The following is a 14,926-nucleotide window of genomic DNA, read 5'->3' as shown; positions in this document are numbered from 1 at the left end:
ATGTAAACTATTAACTAAAACCAAAACAGTATCACAAATATTGACACACTTAAGTAGAACATTGTTGTGTTTTGTGACACTGTATCATCTCTCAAAAGCACGATTGATTATTAATAGTTAAGATGCAGAGATTGGTGGAAGACGGCTGCTCAGAAAGTGGCGCTTTGATGTCGGATGTTACAGCGACTGTGATGAACGCAAATGCAGATCTCACAGTCCTGGTTGCATGAAAAACGTAACTTAATGCATATCTTGATGAGTTCTTTCTACGAAGACAGTTTTTCTAAAATTAGATTTAAAAACATCAATATGTCGCCTCCGTTACAGTGTTGTAATACGTTGACCCATAACTCCTGCATCATAACACGAGAGAAACACTGACACACTCGAGAGTAACCATATTTTCTTACACTCCTCAGAGCTTCACAGTGAAACGTTTCTGCACATCAGGTCCTCATTTCCAGCTTATCAACATAAAGAGCCATGCAGAGGCAGAACCAGTATCTTAAAACCAGTAGAAACCAGTCGGCTGTGAACATGAAGGAGGCGTTTCAGTGACCAACAAAAGGTGATCTAAATGGAGTCTAACTAGATTTAATTAGATTCAGATCTGATAAGCAGATGTTGGATTATGAAACCGTGCTGTATGTGTGTGTCATTTATCCAGATGTGACTTTAATTTGTCCCCATCTTGTCTCTGATGTCCCACATGTGTGTGTCCCACGGAGTGTCTGAACAGGTCGTAACAGCAGCACACTCACCAGCGATGCCGTAGTACTGGGAGGCGGCGCAGGCCAGTCTGTTGGGGATGAACGGAGACACCTCCACAGCGTAGCCATGACGGGCCGGACAGCGAAACACCTTCTCCATCAGCAGCAGCTGCTGCAGCCAACTGGGGGGGCAAGTCCAGCACGACGAGGAGAGGAGGGAGAGGACAAAGACAAGGACGTTATGAAGCCATACGTTTACTTCTACAGCTGCTTCATGTGGACGGAGAACTAGTCCAACTATGCACTAAAATGCCAACGTGTTGGTAAACAAACTTATATTTAAAATCTGTTCTCAAGCTCATATCTTATCAGTGTGTCCCGTGTCACATAAGTCCTTTATGTCTTATTATTGACTTTAATATAAGAGCAGAATATAAAGTAAAATACATTTCAATGTAAATAAAATGAGCTGCAACAGTAATACATCAATAATTATAATACGGTAATATAATATATATTCTGAAATGTGCCATTCTGCATAATAAGTACTTTAACTATATTTTGATGCTGATGCTTTGAATGCAGGACTTTTATTCATAACAGAGTATTTGTACACTGTGGTAGCATATTAGTACTTTTACTGAAGTAAAATACCTGAGTACTTCTTCCACCACAGTTTAAATATATGTTTACGATAAACGTATGTCTCTTTATGATGTTTTACATCTCATATGGTAGCTAAAGTACTCTAAAATAGAAAATATAACGTAAAAAATGACCGCAAAACCACCGGATCACATTAAAAACCAACTCAGAAAACCGTTAATGACTCACAGATGAAACACGACCACTTTCAGACTCCACCGTAACGTCGAAACGTTAAAACAACCGGATAACGATTCATAAATCCTAAAGAAGAAGACGTTCAGAGCAGCTCTTCACCTCCTTCACGTGTCATCCACTTCCGTGTTTTGATCAGCTGATTCAACGTCCACGTGACACGGACGCGGACAAAAATATTGTGTTACGTGAAAATAAATTGCAAAACATCATTATGTCACATTTTTTTATTTGTCTTGATATAAAACACTACAAAAAAAGGTTGTTACATTTTTATTTATTTTATTTTATTTATTTTTATTTGAGTATTTTTTGCACCGGAAACACGTCACACTTTGGGGGGCGTGATTTTAGAATCACCGTCAAATCCTCGTGTTGCTATTGGCTGAGCGCGGAATTTAAAATGTACCGTTAGTGGCACCGTCAGCGCGAGAGAAACGAACCTAAACGATGAGCGGAACTGATCCGTGAAACAATCGACCCGATAGATGTCGAACACAACACAACAAAAGGACTTTATTTAAATACATAATGGATATTCCCTCTTATTTACAGTAAGTCAGCGCTATCCGGTGTTAGCTTCATGCTAGCTAGGTTAGCTTTGTTGCTATCGTCGAATTGTAACTTATTTACGAACTAACACAACCGTTCCTCGTTGTTTCTGCTCTCCTTTAATTGTGTGTATTATTTCAGACACTTCGAGAGCAGACTGGGCTCGTACACGGGAGACGACCCTCTGGACCCGTGGGACAAGTGAGTAGAACCGGTTAGCATTAGCATTAGCTAGCTAGCTCTGGTGTTTGTTGGGAAACGTTGGGAACGTTGTTTGTGGAGGAAACAAATATCAGTTGAGGAAAAGTACAAGTTTGAGGTACCTTTACTTCATTTTTTTAGTTAGTTAATTTAATATCATTCTATTTTATTGTGTATATAATATGCATTTTTTATATTTCTTTACTCTGTTGTTTTTCTTGTCTGAGGTTGAATGTTCTAACAAGAGTAGATATTAAAGTCTGTGTGTCCTACAGTTTGTTTACCTGCGATATTCTTTAATTGAAGATGTTCACAAGATGCACAGTTTACTTTCAGAGCTCGTTACAGTCTCATGTACCTGGAGGTGGAGTCTCAGGTGGAATGGTGACTTCATGGTGCTCTTTCCTTATTTTCCTTTTAAGAATATAGCTTGATGTTTAAGCAAACTGTCATCCCCGTATGATCTTCCCACCTATTTATGTGCAATCAGGTGAATAAGGTACGTGACTGCACACCTCTCTTGCCGCTCTATTCCCAGGTTCGTGGAGTACCTGGAGCAGAGATCACCAGCAGATGGAGGCAGCGGGATGTCGCTGGTGTTCGACACTCTGGTTCAGAGGTTTCTGAACGTCGAGCAATACGCCAACGACATCAGATACGTGAACCACTGCATCAGATGTGTAAGTGTCACTGAGATGTTGTCCAGACTAAAGGCCTCACATGAGCGGCTCATCACTGCGTCTCTGCATCACAGGCGAGTTATTACTCGGACCCCGTCGCTCTGTACACTCACGTGTTCAGTAAAGGTGTCGGCACCACGACCGCTGCCTTCTACGTGGCCTGGGCTCAGCAGTGTGAACGGAGGGGGATGAACGACCAGGCCGAGGCCGTGTACCAGAAGGCCACGGAGAACCGAGCCCAGCCAGCCGGCACCGTCCTCAGTGAACACGGGTAACGATAAATACATTACTGTGTTTATGTTGGCCGCTCTCTCTACCAGGAGTTCCATAGTGGTTTGAGTGTCTCATACAGTCACTAACATGCTCAACAATAACTTCAATGTGCTGAAAAGTAAATCTAAATCTGATCTGCAGGCAGTTTCAGACCAGAACCAGAAGCCAGACACCAGTATCCGGTAAGCGTCTCATCCATGTCCTTCTCAGTCTGTTGATATTTATGTTTAATATATAGATATTTATTCAATATATTTGTTTCTTAAAAGCTGGGAGTCAAAACCCGTTGCAGAACTCCCTCTTAACCAATCAGATGTCCTCTCACAGAGAGCCGGCAGCTGCAAACAAGGCGAGTGTCTTTGGTTGTCAGTGTTGATCGTTTAATATCAATACGATGTTCAGATCCATCGATAATCCTCGTCCTCTGTTACAGGACTCTGTGGACTGTCCCGCTAACCCACCGACGTATAGAACCGTCATAACGTGAGTCACCTTTCATGGTTTGTGTGTAAAGTTCTGCAGGTGTTCGTGTCTCTGAAACACTAAACACTGAAGCTAGAGAGTCAGTCTTCAGATGACACTAAAACACATGAAAACAGGGATTTATTCTACCAAAGAGAGTTCAACTGTCTGTCTGCTCTCTATCAGCAAATACCTGTTTCTCATTTCATTTATTATCATTATTTCTAATTTTTCACAGTTAAACATGCAGATGGAGGCTCTACACGTTATAAAACTATTCACATGTTTCAGCCTCTCCTCTCTCCTCTTCTCCTCTCCTCTCTCCCCCCTCTCTCTCTTCTCTTCTCCTCTACTCTCTCTTCTCTTCTCCTCCTCTCTCTCCTCCTCTCTCTCCTCCTCTCTCTCCTCCTCTCTCTCCTCCCCTCTCTCTCCTCCCCTCTCTCTCTTCTCCTCTCCTCTCCCCTCTCTCTCTCTCTCTCCTCCTCTCTTCTCCCCTCTCTCTCTTCTTCTCTCCTCTCCTCTCTGTGTTCACTTCCTGTAGTTCAGTCAGAGTGTCTCCTCCTTGTAGTCACATGACTGTTGGTCTCAGATGAATCAATCATGACGTCATAGTTTCACACTTTAATGTTTTTACACAATCTAGTTAAAGTGAACTCTTTATTAGAGGAGACGTTTATAATGAGAACATGAAGAATAAAATGTTGTTGATTGAATATAATAATTGAAAGCTTCGTTTCGGAACCGTGCGTCACACACGATGTGTTCAAGGACCGTCGGATAGATGAAACTCTGACGATAATGACCGTTTTTACAGCCTCTGGCTGAACGGTGAAGTTTTGCGGATTGTTTAAAAGAAAACATGCTTTTCCATCCTGCCGGTTGGTTTTAAGGGTTCAGAGGATTAAAGTTTAAAAAAATTGTCGCACAAAGGACGATAAAGTTGGTGACGCTGAGCAAAGTTATCACACTTACGCTCTACAACTGAAGTTAGATTACGTGTTCAGATAAAAGGTCAATACAGCCGAACAAATGCAGCCGTGCATCCTGGTACATGTAGTCACTGAGGAGTCATTCACCGCTGATTAGACATCCACTCAAAGAGGTGGTGACTTTCCTTCAGAGGGTGCTTCTCCTGATTGTCAGAGGCACAGCATGCGGACTGTGTGACGTGCTGCATAAATACGTGTCCAGCCGAACTATGAAACTGATACCATCTGACGTGTGTCCTCCTCCTCAGAGTCTCTCGCTCTGAGACTTCGGGGACGATTCCCTCGAGCTCCGGTGTTCACACCGTGTCGGCGTACACGAAGGAGGCGCTCGTGTGTGAGGGATCTGAGCTCTGCTTTGAGGAAGTCCGAGCGGCAAAATACTTCCAGAAGCTGAAGGAGAAGCAGGCGATGGACAGGCGAGAGATGAGTAAGCTGATGCTTTATGAATTAAACTGCAGTGGGAAAGAAGTAAACCTGCTGTGATGTCATTTAAGATTAAAAACAAATTTCACATACTGCTAAATGAACTCTGTTCTGTTTCCAGTGGAGACGATGATTATGAAGCAGGAAGAAGGCATCCTGAGCATTAAAAGTACTTTGGAGAAAGCGAACCTTGACCCGGAGGCGTGTGGAGGTTTAACCAGCGAGCCGTCACTGCAGAGGGTGAGACTGAAGCATGTTTGGTTCTTATTCGTGTTGTTGATGAGCGCTTCATCTGAAGATAAAAGACTTTAAGTTATGCGTTCATGTCGTATCAGAGTCATCGTACTTCTGAGTTTCTGACCTCTGACTCGGGTCCAAATCATAAGTGCAGATGGGACACTCGGATATGTCTGAGTTAAAGGAACAGTAGTGTGTTTGTATGAGGTTCTTCTCCACAGTCAGGGTTCTACTACAGGAGATGAGTTTATAGAACCAGACAGGAGAACATGTGATCTCTACAAAGACACAGACTCCATTCACTGAAACACTGATTCTACCTCTCAGGACACAGGAGCTGCTGCTCTACTGCTGCCTCCATCTGTTACTGTGTTGTTGTGTCACTTTAGTGTTTTAAAAGTTTTATTCAGATTCACTAAAAGTCACACAAACTCACTAACAGATGGAGGCATCAGTAGACCAACAGCTCCTGTGTCCTGAGAGGTAGAATCTGTTTTTATGAATAGAGTCTGGTGCTGTGGAGAAACCTCCAACAACCTCGCTTAAAAAAATCCAAACTATCCCCTCAAGTCAGCCAGAGACCTAAAATCTGACGTACATGAAACACCGACCTTTGTTTCCTTTGCTGCAGCTGTCTCTAATAGAAACAGCCACCAGTGTGAACCCTGATCCTACCCAGCAGCCCTCTGGGCGTCCTGAACCCTCAAACCGCCCGACCAACAGGCGCTCTCTGGGCTTGAGATTACACGACGAGTCGACCTTCGTCCAAGAGGCCTCTGCCGGAGCCGCGCCGCCTCGACGGCAGCTCGACTCAGGAGCCGCTGGCGCTGTGAGCTCGGTGGTTTCCCATCATGCCCCTCACCTGGCTGACAGGAGCGTTCATTTACAACCATCTGCACCGACGTCTGTGTCCACGGACCAGGCATCTTCTGTTCAGACCTGGATGGTTGAGTCTCGGTCGGTCCAGCAGACTGGCGGTCTCTGTCGGGACGATCTGGTTCACCCACAGGAGCTCAACGATGTACACCTGTGAGTAGCTTCTAAACTGGACAGCTGCATGCTGGTGCTCTGAACCAACAGGAAGTCAGTTATTGTAACTGGGTTTATTATTCTTACCAGGAGACAACCTCTGATTCTGCCGAGTGAAGCCGATGCGGAAGTGTCTTAAAACCTGCATTCTCTCTAGTGTCCACCAGGGGGCGACTCCTCTGGTTGTATAGAAGTCTATGAGAAAATGACTCTACTTCTCTCTTGATTTATTACCTCAGTAAACATTGTAAACATGAGTTTATGGTCTCAATCTCTAGTTTCAAGTCTTCTTCAATACAGCATGATGTTCATTTAGTACATTATGGTCCATTTAGAGTCAAACAGACCATAAAGCAGGGGATGCTTTAGGGCGGGGCTACACAGTGATTGACAGGTCTCTACATCACTCCTCCTCAGTCTGAATATGGTCACTTCCTGTTGCCAGCACATCTCTGGTAAACACAAGATTTAAAGTGGTGCTTTTGTGTGATTCTTTGTGGAGAAACTCTCGACATTATCGTGTTATCGTGTTTCTGCCCTTTTCTTCAGGACTAAAGTAATCATTGGTGAATTATTAAACCCTTTTTATAACGGTGGCTAAAAAACTGTATGTTGATAATATTTGTATGAATGTGTAAAAGATTGATTTCTTCTATTCTAAATTTCTTTCTTAAATTCCTTTCTCCCTCTCAGGGACGTCTTCCAGCCAGCGGAGCCTGAGGAGAAGCTGAACAGTGAGTCCACCAGTGGTTCAGGAGAACGTCCTCCTCCTCCTCTATCGGTCTGTTTTCAAACCTTCTCTTTTGTCTCAGTGTCGCAGGGCGGAACAGCCAACCTGTCTCACATCACTCCCAACAACTCACTGGGCTTCGTTCAGGCCACACCGTCCAGGGTGCTGCCGTCACCCACCGTCAACACCCGGGAAGCTCTGGGTGAGTGTTTTATAGTGATGTAAGGGACCGTAGTGGATCCATGATCTGTACTGATCCTCCTCACAGTCTGTCGTTAACCATCACAGTGTAAATAAAGTTTAATCGTTAACCATCACAGTGTAAATAAAGTTTAATTGTTAACCATCACAGTGTAAATAAAGTTTAATTGTTAACCATCACAGTGTAAATAAAGTTTAATCGTTAACCATCACAGTGTAAATAAAGTTTAATCGTTAACCATCACAATGTAAATAAAGTTTAATCGTTAACCATGACAGTGTAAATAAAGTTTAATCGTTAACCATCACAGTGTAAATAAAGTTTAATTGTTAACCATCACAGTGTAAATAAAGTTTAATTGTTAACCATCACAGTGTAAATAAAGTTTAATCGTTAACCATCACAGTGTAAATAAAGTTTAATCGTTAACCATCACAGTGTAAGTAAAGTTTTAACGTTAACCATCACAGTGTAAATAAAGTTTAATCGTTAACCATCACAGTGTAAGTAAAGTTTTAACGTTAACCATCACAGTGTAAATAAAGTTTAATCGTTAACCATCACAGTGTAAGTAAAGTTTTAACGTTAACCATCACAGTGTAAATAAAGTTTAATCGTTAACCATCACAGTGTAAGTAAAGTTTTAACGTTAACCATCACAGTGTAAATAAAGTTTAATCGTTAACCATCACAGTGTAAGTAAAGTTTTAACGTTAACCATCACAGTGTAAATAAAGTTTAATCGTTAACCATCACAGTGTAAGTAAAGTTTTAACTAGTGCTGGGCAAGTTAACGCATTCATTAATTAACGCCAACAATTATTTTATCGCGCATAATGCATTTTTAAAATTTATTATTATAATTCTTTTTTTTTCTTTTTTTTTTATTGAAAGACAAGAGACAATACATATACATAACAACAAGAGGATGACATGAACAGTGGGATAAAAGCCAGCAAACATCCTATAGTCAGTCATGTTAGTGCACCTATATGCTGAAATTCACCGTAAACGCATTTAAACGGCACAGATCGGGAGCGAGCGAAGGACTTTGAAAGTTAGCGGAAACATAAACGTGAGACAACATCCGGTTTATTCAGACGAACATCCGGTTTTCAGAATAAGATGCCAACAAAGTATGAATTATATTCACATTAAGTATAAAACATGCTACCTGCATCTCGTGAACCAAATGTTATTGCCCTTTAGTTCATATAGCAGTACTTTTAAATAAAAGTGCGCAATACACTACTTTTGAATTCATTATTGAACTTTGCCATAACAATGAGATTAATCGCACAAAATCCATGCGATTAAATATTTAAATCGTTGCCCAGCACTAGTTTTAACGTTAACTATCAGAGTGTAAATAAAGTTTTAACGTTAACCAACAGGAGGTTCACTTCAGGTACATGATGATGCCTTCAGGCTCTGCTCAGTGAACATGAGTACTGACTGAAGGTACATTATAACGTTATCATGATGTGTTCACATGTCATCTGTAAAATGTAGTCTTGGTGATAAACGTGAATATGATGATTCCTTCGATGTGTTTCTGTGTGACCCAGATGTGATCATGGACATGTTCCAGGCCCCGACGCTGCTCCAGGATCCGCTCAGCAACACGTCGCTGCTCCGCGCCGCTGAGCGGGGGTTCGATTCCCGCTACCCAGGAACCGGTAAATGTGCCGCAAACGGACGTTTATGTTCAGGTTTTATTTAAGAGAGTCGGAGCGTTTCCACAGCCGAGTGACTTAAAGTCTCATTCACCGAGAGGTTTGTATGAAAATACATAAAAAGCAATATTCATTAATCAACTCATTGATCAATCAAGATGCTAATTGATTACGAGTCATTCCTACAGCCGTGTGAACACGATGCAGAATGTTTGTCTCATGAGTATTAAAATGAATTACAAACTGATCGGACGATTCGGAACCGCTTCTCGATTCCCGTCCCGAGAGACGTCGAGTGAAAAGTATTGACACGCTGTACGTGGTGGCAGACTCGGTGTTCATGCTGCTGCTGATTTCTATCAATGAATGAATATTTTTATTCTATTGGATTCTGATAATCGTCACGCTTCCTTTTTAACTTTTATCTTCGTTTTTCTGTCTGGTTTTTGGACGCAGGCGTCTCGTCCTCGACGGCTCCGTTCACCGTCTTCCAGGACGAGATGGACAAAGAGAACGGCAGGTAAATAACGTATAAATACATCCACGTCAGGCGTTAGCTTCGGCTTCATGGTTTAGATTGTTGTCTATTCGATGATGAAATAAGTCGATGGGCGTTGACGTGACTGCTGTTCCTGTTCTTTTGTCCGTCTCTCGTGCTGCTCAGTGCTGCTGCTCCGTCTAAACCAATCAGAGCTCTGGCACAGATCCCAGCGCCGAACAAACCCAATGTGAGTAAGAAGGACACTTTACGAAGACGCTGATTCTTGTCTTCATGGTGTTTAAAGCTGGTATCAATACGCTAATGTTAGTAGGTTTATCTCACGAAATACGAGGATTTATTTATTCATTTTTTAGGGCGATGACGTCATAAAACAGACTTTTGAAGCTTTAGATGTAACGATATTCGATGCGGTAAAGTGAGACCGCGTGTCCTCGGCGGACGTCATGTGTTCTTTTTAAATGTTTTTAAATGTCCTCGCTGAGCAGGAGACTGCTGCCGAGCTGACCCCAGACGAGAGCACCATGTGGGGAGCTCGATACAACTCCCTCAACTCTCTGGCTGCGTGTCCCAACAGCACCTCCGACTTCGCCATGTTGGCTCAGTTCGTCTCCACACCGTTCACACACAAGACGCCGTTCACCTTCTACGAGGAGGACCGAGGTAACACACGCACACACACACACACACACACACACACCGTTCACCTTCTACGAGGAGGACGGGGGTAACACACACACACACACACACACACACACACTCTCCACCTGTGTTCACTGATAAAAATACTTTTTACACGGATTTTACAAAGAACACAAATTAGTTTTTAGATGCTTTAGAAACAGGAAGTCTTAAATATTTAGGAGCCAAATCAAATATTTTACAGGATATTCAACCTTTGTTTCTTCATAATAAATAGAATGGGTGACTAGTTTGTCTAACGGTAATAAAGTAGTTCGTGAGATTACAGATGATGATGATGATGATGATGATGATGCCTCCTCTCTGCAGTGCAGCTCGATGGTGTTTAGTCTTTGATTCCTCACAGCTCAGTTTGTTTGTTCTCTGGTGTTTCAGAACAATGCAGCACGCTGAGTATAAATGTCTTTGTTCAGGCTCCAGCCGTCCTGCTGCACATGGTCTCATTCAGATATCATCTTTCTGTTCTTCAGAGAACGACTGTGATGGTGGAGACGCTGAGGACGAGGCTTTCATCAGACGACAGACGAAGAAACTCAGGTAACCAGTCTGTCGCTGTTTCAGGCTCACTTCAGAGGTTTCTAGAGGCGCTACTTCTTAACAACCATTTCATTCTGAAGGGAGAAATAATGAAATGTACCTGATCCCAACTGTTTAAATGTTAGACTGAGGTTCTTTAGTCATAGAGGACACGCAGCGTACGGAGAGATGTGATCGAGTTAATCCAAGGAAGAAAAGGAATACCTCCGGTTCTTAAAAAGAAGACATGACTAATAACAGACTTTAAATACACACATTAAGAATATGAGAAATGTATAAGAAAAGTGTGAGTCTGTGTTTCATGTTGTATGTTTTAATATCTCTGTGACATGTGATGGACGAGATGTTTAATGATGACGTCATGTGTTCAGCCCCATCATGGAGCAGAGTCCGTCCAACGACACGGCCTTGGGTCAGCGGCTTCCTTCCTCCTCCGCTGCTGCACACGGCACCATCGTGGGCGAAGGCCTCGCCTCGGCCCCGCACTGCCTGACCTCCTCCTCCATCACCATGGTGCAGCCCCCGCCTCCCGCCGCGCTGTCCTTCAGGGACCAGACCCTGTGTCCCACCGACGCCTCCGTCCACGGGACCGCCGCCGGCTGGGACGTGTACACGGGCCCCGAACCGGACGCTTCAGTCGGACCCCAAAGAGAAGCGTTCACCATCATGGAGGACCTGGACAAACCCGCCAGCCCGGAGCGGGTCCAGAGACCGGTCGCCGATGTCCCCATGACTCCGGAGTGTGCCGTCCAACCGGACTGGCTGGTCTTCAGGAGCCCCGAGCTGCGGGTCGAGCCGGACCTGGACGCCTTCATGAGTCCACGGCAGCGCAACAGGACGCATGTGGACGTCCCCGTGAGTCCACAGCAGCTCTGTGCCGACGTGCCCATGAGCCCGGTGCAGCAGCAGTTCAGCGCCGAGGATGAACTCATGAGTCCAGACGTCAGAGGGGTGAAGCCGCTCGCCGCCGACGTGTCCATGAACGCAGCAGCAGGAGGAGAGCCGGCCGCGGCGCGGCTGGTGCCGGACCCCTGGGACGATGAGCTGATCTCTGGTCTGCTGTCGTCACTCGACCCTCCTCTCACCTCTCACCCCCGCTGCGTCACCTGGCTGTGCAAAGTCCCCAACATCAGCCCCAAGACCACCATCCGCATGGGTGAGGACAGCTGGTTTTTTTGTTTTTTTGTTGTGTAAATTTTGACTAAATCAAACTTAATATTTCAGATCACATGAGGCTTCATTTATAATCCTGTAAACACAGAAACAAACGCTGAAATGTCAGATTTCCTGGTTTGGTTCCAAACGCACCAAAAGGTTTCACGTGTGTGAAATGAAAACGTTTTCCTCTCGACAGGAAAAGCGTCTCTGCGAGTCGACTGCGTCCTCGGTGAAGGTGCTTTTGCGACGGTTTACCAGGCGACCGTCCCCGAGACCTCCGAGAGGACGGTGTTAAAGGTGAGAAAGTAAACCTGGAAAGTCAGTTTTACTGACGTAAAAAACGTTCTAGTCTCTGATAATGTTACATCGTAAACAACCAATCGGTGTTTAAACCAACAGGAGGAGAGCTAGTGACGTTAGCAGCACCGCTAACGGCTAACCAACGATCATCAATGATATCTGAGCCCAATTCTTCTTCTGTGGTTTCAGGTCCAGAAGCCGGCCAATCGCTGGGAGTTTTACATCCACACTCGGCTGGACGCTCGTCTGCGGCCCGACGTCCGTCACCTGTTCAGCAGCGTCCACTCCGCTCACCTCTTCCACGACGGCAGCGTGCTGCTCGGCGAGCTCCACAACCACGGCACCCTGCTGGTACGTCGGCTCCGAGACGCGGTCGCCATCTTTCTTTACGGACGTCTTCTGACCAGATTGTTCGTTTTTTTTTTTGTTTGTTTTTTTTGTCCAATCAGAACGCGGTGAACATTTACAAAACCCTGAGCGACAAGGTGATGCCTCAGCCGCTCGTCATGTACTTCGCCGTCTGCATCCTGCACATGGTGGAGCAGCTGCACGCCGTCCACGTCGTCCACGCCGACATCAAACCAGACAACTTCCTGCTGGGAGAGAGGTAACCGCCACTAACCACGTTATTCTAGCATCGAAACCTCGGGGCTCGTCTTCATCGTTACTGCTGTTGTGTCTCAGGTTCCTGGACAACAAGTGCTTTGAGCCAGAGAACCTGGATCACGGCCTCGTCCTCGCCGACTTCGGGCAGAGCATCGACATGGAGCTTTTCCCAGAAGGCACTGCTTTCACCGCCAAGTGTTTGACGTCGGGCTTCCAGTGTACGGAGATGCTCAGCGGGAAACCCTGGAGCTACCAGGTGAGGACTCGCGGGACATTTATTCCTCTTATCAGACCAGAATATTATTAAAGCTTACGTTTTCTAAGTTTTTATTTTATTTTTTTTTGCATTTTTTTTAAGTTACCAGAAATAGTAGTAAGATTTATTTTGCACAATGTGACTTAAAACTGGAAATTAATTAGCAATTAAGACTCTTTTCAGGCCGCTTTCTTTTAAAGGTCTCACTGTATCGTGTGTGTGTGTGTGTGTAGACGGATTACTTTGGCATAGCGGGGACCGTCTACTGCATGCTGTTCGGGACGTACATGCGGGTCACCAATGAAGGCGGCGTGTGGAAGACCAACGGTGTTTTTAGAAGGTAATTCTGCACTCTGACTATAATCATAACAATAGTTGGCATCTTAGCAATTAGCCTTAGTGCTAACCATTAGCATAAGCTAACTGATGGGTAGCGGCCATAATGCACGGTGACTTTATAAACAGCAAAGTCAGGCTACATGTTGAAAGTGACGTAGACCAAACCCAGCAGTTCATATGGTGCTGTTTTTAGTATTATCTGTAACTAGCATTAAAGCATGGTGGAATTAGCACGCTAGCTAGCTAACTAGCCAGTCGCTACCAGAGCCGTGATGCGGCGTCTCTACGTCACGACGTTCTTGATTTAAACTTTTGGAGATCCCAGTGAAGTGGAATGAATAACGGGGATCGTGCAGCTTTACGTTTTATCTCTATAAAAGCCACGTTCTCCACAGGAACCCCCACAGCGACTTGTGGCAGGACTTCTTCCGCGCTCTGCTCAACGTGCCGGGCGGCGGTTCCCCCCCGAGCCTGCGGAGCCTCCGCTGCACGCTGGCATCGACTCTCTGGCAAAACTACGGCAACAAACTGTCCTCGCTGAAGAGCCGCATGATGGTTCTGCTGCTGGAGAGCAGGAAAACAGCGCGCAGATGATTTTAACGCCAGATGGAAGATTTTATCTTCGTATCGGAATTCATTCATTCGTATAAAAACATGTAATTATTATTTAGTCGCTTTTTTTTTTTTTAATGTATTTGTATCTGCTTACAAATTGTTTGAGTGAAGAGCAAGAATAATAAAATGTTTAATAAAACAAGTTAAAGTTATCTGATACACAAGTTTATTTAATTTTTTTTTTGGGTTCTTTTTTTCAGAATCGGTGTCGTGTTATGAATTTTATTTTATTTTACGGTTCACTCATTTTATAGATTTTTAGTGTCTCTTTATTTAATAATAATAATCATGTGTTTAACACATTTTATATTCATACTTGAAAACTGAGCAGTTGATTTAACAATTATTTCACATTATTGTTTCTGGCTAAATTAAAGTGGAATTCTTGATACGACCACCAGATGGCGCCAAAGTCACACATACATTGTTTCTTTCCTACACATGCTAGTTTTAAAGCTGCACTAATCTTTAATAAATCACGAACTTTTTGCCTCTTAGAGCTCCATGTTTTTCTCTCATTTCCTGTCTGGAGGCAGAACTTTGAAGATGACCGCTATTGCAAAAGGAAACTCAAACGCGTGCGTGCGTAGTTGGTCTAAGATCTGATCCAGAATCAGGGTGTCTGTGTCACTGTGCAGCCTCAGTTTCATCCTCTCTTTCTTTAAATGTCTCCACATGTTCAGACCTGTAGCTCCGCCCACTTCTCAGCATGTTTCTACCCGAGAGCCTCCAGATCCCCATCAGGGTTTAACACGACTAAACATCTTCACATTCATATGTGAAGATGTGTGAAGATAAGAAACAACGGGAGGATTTAATCAGCAACATTTTACTTTAAATATAGAAACTGTTCATGTTGCCGGCCAGACGTCCTTTAACCTTGAATGCTCGCAGGTGGAGCAGGTGAAGC

The 14,926-nt window shown here is 44.1% G+C and overlaps 1 protein-coding gene and 1 long non-coding RNA gene across 3 annotated transcripts in view; one reads left to right on the top strand and one right to left on the bottom strand.

Annotated features, from left to right (window-relative positions):
• Window positions 1-1,683, bottom strand: part of LOC142941005 (uncharacterized) — a 2,175-nt gene extending 492 nt beyond the window's left edge. For both annotated transcript variants that reach the window (XR_012951092.1, XR_012951093.1), the window contains exons 1-2: window positions 1,545-1,683; window positions 762-892 (exon numbers count right to left, since the gene is read on the bottom strand). This is a non-coding gene — a long non-coding RNA (uncharacterized LOC142941005). The remainder of the gene's footprint in view (window positions 1-761; window positions 893-1,544) is intronic.
• Window positions 1,684-1,985: 302 nt separating this feature from the next.
• bub1 (BUB1 mitotic checkpoint serine/threonine kinase) lies at window positions 1,986-14,168 on the top strand. The gene is made up of 24 exons (XM_076083239.1): window positions 1,986-2,104; window positions 2,244-2,303; window positions 2,842-2,983; window positions 3,058-3,254; window positions 3,398-3,438; window positions 3,526-3,605; window positions 3,690-3,739; window positions 4,956-5,134; window positions 5,252-5,370; window positions 5,999-6,396; window positions 7,090-7,130; window positions 7,209-7,328; window positions 8,897-9,007; window positions 9,461-9,524; window positions 9,669-9,732; window positions 9,992-10,166; window positions 10,676-10,742; window positions 11,114-11,898; window positions 12,097-12,197; window positions 12,390-12,551; window positions 12,650-12,807; window positions 12,885-13,062; window positions 13,296-13,402; window positions 13,797-14,168. The coding sequence occupies exons 1-24, from the start codon at window positions 2,082-2,084 to the stop codon at window positions 13,993-13,995; spliced, it is 3,621 nt and encodes a 1,206-aa protein (XP_075939354.1). The 5' UTR covers window positions 1,986-2,081; the 3' UTR covers window positions 13,996-14,168.
• Window positions 14,169-14,926: the final 758 nt, after the last annotated feature.

The sequence above is a fragment of the Anarhichas minor genome, unplaced genomic scaffold (genome assembly GCF_050575085.1).
Source record: "Anarhichas minor isolate MPS153535 unplaced genomic scaffold, ASM5057508v1 ptg000124l, whole genome shotgun sequence".
Classification (NCBI taxonomy): domain Eukaryota; kingdom Metazoa; phylum Chordata; class Actinopteri; order Perciformes; family Anarhichadidae; genus Anarhichas; species Anarhichas minor.
This window is presented reverse-complemented; position numbering and strand designations above follow the sequence as displayed.

What these genes read in the sequence shown, in the direction of transcription:
- bub1 (XM_076083239.1), top strand. Translation starts at nt 2,082, where the DNA reads ATGGATATTCCCTCTTATTTACA. An exon ending in GATGGACAGGCGAGAGATGA is followed by an intron (nt 5,135 to 5,251) that starts GTAAGCTGATGC and finishes TTCTGTTTCCAG; the next exon opens with TGGAGACGATGATTATGAAG. An exon ending in CGACAGACGAAGAAACTCAG is followed by an intron (nt 10,743 to 11,113) that starts GTAACCAGTCTG and finishes TCATGTGTTCAG; the next exon opens with CCCCATCATGGAGCAGAGTC.